This window comes from Lupinus angustifolius, unplaced genomic scaffold, assembly GCF_001865875.1.
Source record: "Lupinus angustifolius cultivar Tanjil unplaced genomic scaffold, LupAngTanjil_v1.0 Scaffold_9_35, whole genome shotgun sequence".
Lineage (NCBI taxonomy): Eukaryota > Viridiplantae > Streptophyta > Magnoliopsida > Fabales > Fabaceae > Lupinus > Lupinus angustifolius.
In genome coordinates, this window is record NW_017718135.1 from 9,568 (window position 1) to 16,449 (window position 6,882).

General features: G+C 30.9%; 1 protein-coding gene across 1 annotated transcript; it reads right to left on the bottom strand.

Annotated features, from left to right (window-relative positions):
- Positions 1 to 512: 512 nt before the first annotated feature.
- LOC109337628 (30S ribosomal protein S31, chloroplastic) lies at positions 513 to 1,452 on the bottom strand. Its single transcript, XM_019574641.1, has 3 exons — positions 1,213 to 1,452; positions 1,015 to 1,079; positions 513 to 773 (listed from the first exon to the last, which is right to left on the bottom strand). The coding sequence occupies exons 1-3, from the start codon at positions 1,376 to 1,378 to the stop codon at positions 642 to 644; spliced, it is 363 nt and encodes a 120-aa protein (XP_019430186.1). The 5' UTR covers positions 1,379 to 1,452; the 3' UTR covers positions 513 to 641.
- Positions 1,453 to 6,882: the final 5,430 nt, after the last annotated feature.

Genomic DNA, 6,882 nt, shown 5'->3' on the forward strand with positions numbered 1-6,882 from the left:
TATAACTAACATTTGAGGCTAACCCACTTTTTCTATCAGTCCAGACAAACAGGTGGATACAATATGCTTTATCAACACTCATAAATCCGGTAACTGACCCTCTGAATCACTACCACACAGAAATGTGGACTTAAACATAGGTTAGACATTAAAATACTACGAATGGACTGTCAAACTAGTATGCTCAATGTGAAACAATGCTCTTATGGGGAGACAAAATGAGTGTTAAACATATAAAGTTTGGGAAAGCCATGGCGCCCCCTTTCAGGAACAAGGTTCAAAATAGATAACATGGTTTTCCAATCCCCACATCCAAAATGCTAAAGCAAACACTCTTTATTATAGAGAACAAGGTTTAAAATAGAGGTTGCAATCACAACATTACAGTTTCGGTAGTATCCGCAATCACATGACAACCACAAGTGCAGTAGCATCTGCTGCCCTTTTCCGCAATTGTCTACTATTGTGATATATGCAACTAACCGGAACCACAATAAAAACCACAACAAAGATTAACATCAGAGAAAGAAAGCACAATGACCTCAATTAAGCAAATTTCAAATTGTATATGTCACAATGGACTTCATATAATAAAAACTAAAAATCATGAAAAGATTCAAAATTACAATCCACTACTAAAATCAGCCAAAGAGAGACTCATCGATTTGAATCTTAACCACCTCGTTATCTTCATACTTATCTTTCTTCAGAGGTGATGGTGGTGCAGCAATCCTTGGTGGCCCTCTACCCTTATTCTTGTCCCTTGGCCTTGCCTGATAACAACAATATCATGATAAAAATTAACAACTCCATTATTTTTACGACTACGACTAAATTAAAATCGACACGCACATGAGACTAAGTCACACTTTCTGGCAATAAAACTTTAACAGGGTGTTCCATTCTACTGTTCAAAAAAACGTTTTTGCAAAAGCTAAACATGAAAAAATTAAAACTTCACAAAAATCAAGCACGGAATCAACGCCATAAACTAAGAAAATTACAAAACCTTACATTTCCAAATGAATGGTTGAAGCGTTTTCCCTTGGCAGTTTTTCTGTCACCTCTGCCACAGTAAACTACAAAACAGAAATTAAATAAATCAATTTAAAAAATGGGTAATGGGTTGTTAGACATCATTCATAGTAAAACATAGTTATTGAAATGAAGAGTATGAATTCTTATTTTTATGGGGTTTTTTGGAGTGAATACCAGAAGGGGTTGTTGGTAAAAGGATTGAAGAGGATGATGAAAGAGAAATTGAAGAAGGAAATTGAGATGAGAGAGATTGAGAGTGAGAGAAGGAAAGGTAATAAGAGGAAGTGTGAGAATGAAGGGAGAGTGAGGAAGGTGAAGCTAGTAGAAGTGATGAAGCCATGGCTGAGTGAAGATAACACAAAGGATAAGGTTTAAGAAGGGAAAATGTGCAGTGTGTTCTCTCCCTCTATTTTGAACATGCGCTCATTTTATTTTGTTTTTTATTTTTTTAAGGAATTCATTTCTCATTTTTTGGGTTAATGAAAACTCATAATCAGATGTTGAGATTAAAATAAGATCAATAAAAATATCAAAATGATAACTTTATCGATATCTTCTTAATTTATTATGCACCAAAAGAATCTGTTTAATTATTTTTCCTATTTCTTAATCCTTCTTTTATTTTCTTACTTGTTCTTGTTTATTTTATAGCCAAAAGACTCCACAAAGGTAAAACTTTATCCTTTTCCATTCCTCATGCAAATATTGTAAATTGTGTATTGTCATCATAATCAAAATATAAATGTGTGAAATATGCTAATTTTTTCGGTGTATGTTACTCATGCTAACAAAGATTGCTGTTAAGAATTTAATCATTAATCTTTTAACTATTCTAAAGATCTAATATGACTTTACATTATTAGATCAATATCTTGTTGATATAAAACATCCTAATTAAGTAAATTAGTTCATCAAGAATTAGTCTAGTATCTAGTTTGAGTAGAACATCACTTTTATAATAATATATCATAATATTTATTCATTGTTATCGTAAAGATTTATATACAGTTAATATATCATTTATTTGTATTATTTATATATAAAAGTTAATGATCATTAAATTAATTTTAGTGGTGATTGATATGTAAAAATTCTTATACTTTCATTATTATATGGAGGTAATAATATCATTGTTATACATTTAGTTGATGAAAAGCTAGATGTACTTTTATTCCTATTATTGTATGAGGATATATTTTCTATTGTGATATTATTTTCAAATAACAAAATATTATTCTAATGATATAAGATATTGGATCTCCATATTAAAAAGTTTGTACATTTATTAGAAGAGATATTTATATATCTTGATTAATTTCTTATTCTTGGATGATAGATATTTTTAATTATACTGAAAAATATATTAGCTTCATAAACTTATATATTAGCTTCATAAACTTTTGGTTTATTGTGTCATATTAGATTTTTTTTTTGGATGTATCATATGAGATCCAATACGTTATTGTGAGTAATAACATATGTTTGTAAACAAAGTTTTTTACAATGTATCCATTATCCTTGTTTAAAAGATTTATTATTTATTATTTTAGAGTTAATTATGATTAATAAATAAATGATGGAAGATTGTTAGTAATGTAAAACCTTTTTACACAATATAGATACTAAAATCATTTATATATACACCGATAGTTATTTTATGCCATTTTGGTTTTATAACTTGAATAATTACTATATATATCATCGTTATTGTATATGCGTAACTTTCGTCACTATGAATGATCTGATTGTAAAATTTAACATATAATGATTATTGATTGTCTAAATATTACTGTCTTTGAAATAAAAGCAAACAATTGTATATCTTAGTATACAATTATAAATGAGAATGAAGTATCTCCTGATATAAAGAGATAAATTATCTTCTTCTGTCAGTGAAATCATGATACGTGTTATGTTTCATCATTTTTTATAAAAATATTTTTAAAAATAAACAAAATAACACACATGTCACATTTTTACTAGCAGACTAGAAGAAATAAGGAGATACACTATTCGCATTATACATTAAGTCTATCACGTTAATATTTTACACATTTATTTCTTTAAATTATATAACTTTCACAACTTTTCACACTTTTTTTCATTTTTTTTACATTTTTAATAATAGTATCAGATATGTCCAACCTAACAAATCTTGAAATTTTGGCTTTTCATTCATCGATGAGAAGAATGACTGATGTTAATTGTTGTCTTTACCCTAAAGTTAAAGAAGTAATAATGTCACTTTTAGTAATTAAATCTTAACTTTTCTATTCTTCCCTGATCTTAGCATAGTCTTACAAACCCTATTAAACCAAGGCTTTTATAGTTAATTGTAGAGATTTGTTTAAAGGCAAGAGTTTTGGAGACACCATTGAAGAAATAAGGCATTCACTTACCATAAAATAAAAAGAGTTTAATATTTATATATCGGTTAGTGTAAAGATTTATACACGATATTATATTATCCACAATTCATTTGAATTACTTTTTTGAAGAGTCGATAATGATTAAATATGAATGGTGAATGATACAATGACAATATATAAAATTTATACACTGTTTGTGCATATATATTTTTTCTCAGACAAAAATTACAATTTTCCTTGGTCTCATATCCATGAAGGGTTGAAGAATGAATACCTCAAGGTAAAAAAGATCTATATGTTCTTTGGACCAATTTAACTTCAATTTATGACCAGATTACTACTAATGAATACATTTGCTCTTATATGATTTTAAAACTGAAAAATGAGTATAATTCTGCTTTATTCAGAATTACTTCACAAATGAATTTGTGTGGAGAGAAGATCACCTTGGCTGTAATGAAAGACAAACAAAACATGTCCACTTTCATGCAAACAATATGGTCCTTTCACAACAATATAATAAAAGAGGTTTAAGAGATGTCTGGACTTGATTTCTTATCTTCTTGTGGCTAAACAAAATAATGATATGTTATGCTGAACAATGAGTTCCCTGACGAGCACTGCTCTATTGCTGACAATAAAGTTATAATCGATTATCAATCTATTATGTATTTTCTAGTTGAATAATTGACTTCCATTCTAGGTTTGTGTAGATCCCTTGTTTCACTAACAAGTAAAATCAAAGTTAAAATTGATAGATTAGCAAGAGATAAGCTCAATGGTGAAGGCTATGTCTATTGTAAAGAAAGAATGAAAATTTTCATAGATATACATATTTGGGAGTCTTAAGAAAATGGATCTTGTGTGTTACAATACTTGATTACAGTATTCCAATGGATAAACCTAAATATTTATGAACTGTTATAAAGAAAAGAAGGGTCCAAAAAACTCTGAAGATAAAGAATATCATCACATTTGCATTATCTTATGATGAATTCTTTAGAGTTTCTCAATGCGTTAGTGCAAAAAGAAATGTAGATGCTTTATAAGTTATCCATGATGGAACCAGTAAGGTTAAGTATGCTAGGATGAACATATTGATACATAAATATGAATTGTTTGCATCATACCACATGAGAATATTAGTTATGTTCAAAAACACTTTTCTTGTATTGTTAATCATCTTACTCGTATAGAAAACTATAACAAATGATGATTTACTAACAATGTGTTAAGATGTCCGGATGATATCTTAGCAACTTAAAGTGAATTATTATAACATGGAAGCAAATGATCTTTCAACCATGTCCATTGTTTATTTGGGAAGCTAAAAGAATATGAAATGAAGGTTGAACTTCTCACGCAACATGAAAAGACATTCAAGAGCAAGAAGAAGATGAGAGTTTCGATTCATGAAGTTGATGAAGATGAGATGGGAGTACTTGTGAGAAAATTTGGAAAGTTTCTAAAGAAGAAAGGAGGCTTAAGGAAACTCCAAAACCAAGGAAAGAAAGATCTCAAGTAAAAGGAACAATAATTCTTCTCAAAATAAAATCACATGCTACGAAATTGAGAAGTAAAAACATATCAAGTTTTATTTTTATTGAGATTACGCCAAGAGGAATAACGAATATAAGAATTCTAAGAAGGACAATGATAGAAGAGGTAAAATAGCCTAACTAGTATGAGGTAAAGTATAAGAAAACACATCAAATGGATCATATATGTACTAATCTATAAAGCTATGATAATGACCAACGTGTTGAAGAAGCAAGTGAAAATGAAGTTAGTGATAACAAATATGATGACTCTCCCACTTATGATAAACACTTTTGTTGGTTTATATGGTTGAATGTGGTTTGGGGTTGTTTGGCCATTACCCTTATCTCAATTCTGGTTTATCTTAAGCCTTTGTTAAGCTTAGTTTCATTCCCTTTCCCTTAATAGAAAGTTGTTAGGGAAGTTATTTAACCACTTGCTATATATAGTAAGTTGAGATTATTTTGTAATTAATCAATTCAAATTCAATGAGAATGAAATTCTTCATTCCTAACTTCTCTCTTTCTCTGAATTCTAAGATGGTATCAGAGCAAATTTTGCTCTGATTCGTCTTCTTCTTCCTTGTTCCTTCTTCTCACCATTGCGGTTTCTTCTTCTCCTTCGATTTCTCTTTCTGATGTAGATTTCTTCTTCTCTAACTGAATCAATTCCTTTGAATCAGTTCTTCATTGAACAATGGCGAATCAGAGCTTCGAAGACTACATTGTGAATCCTTCTAATCCATACTTTCTTCACTCTAACGAGAATCCTGCGCTAACTCTCGTTTCTCCTCCTCTCAATGGCAAAAATTATCACTCCTAGTCCAGAGCTATGAAACTAGCTCTCCAATCCAAAAATAAGTTGAAATTCATAGACAGATCCTTGATCCAACCGCCAATACTTCATCCTCTCTATGAACAATGGATTTGGTGTAACACCATGGTGTTATCCTGGTTACAACATTCAGTTGATGAAACAATTGGGAAATCCATCCTTTGGATTGATGAAGCAGCTGATGCATGGAAGGATCTTCATGATAGGTATTCACAGGGAGATATCTTCCGTATAGCTGATCTTCAGGAAGAGTTCTATAGAATGACTCAAGGTAATCAATCAATTTCTGATTATTTTACTCAATTGAAGATTCTATGGGAAGAAATTGAAAATTATAGAGACTTAGGTCATTGCAAATGTGCAACTCCTTGTACTTGTGGCCAAATTGATCTAGTTAAGAGGCATAGGGAACAAGATTATGTGATTAGATTCCTTAAAGGCTTGAAAGATCAATATTCAGAAGTTAGGTCTCAAATCATGCTTTTAGATCCGCTTCCTAATATCAGCAAGGTGTTTTCAATGTTGACACAACAAGAGACACAGTTCAATGTTTCAATTCTCTCTGATTTAAAGGCCTTGACAATCAATTCTCAAGGGAATTCTCAGTCCAGGAATTCTAATGTGAACAGAGGAAGAAGTAACAACACTTTCAGAGGAAATAGAGGAAGAGGTAGGATGCCTTACAATGGTGAAGGCAGAGGAAATAATGCCAGGTTCTGTACTTATTGTGAAAGGACCAATCATACAGTGGACACATGTTTCTTAAAGCATGGCTATCCACCTGGTTATCACTACACCAGATCAGGGAGATCAACTAATGTTGCTGATAGTTTTCCTATAGAGGTTGAGCATAGACATGATGGATATTATCAGAATGAAGGTGATGGTAATGCAATTCAGAACATCAAGAGTCAGGGTTTCACTGATGATCAAATGAAATCTATCCTGGATTTGCTTGAAAGGAACAGGAATGATGGTAGCAAGGTCAATTCTGCAATTTCTGATGGTATGATGGCCACTAATGCCATTACATTGCCCCCTACATCACATCAGGTAATAAAGGTGTGGATTGGTTATTAGACATTGGAGCTACTGACCACAT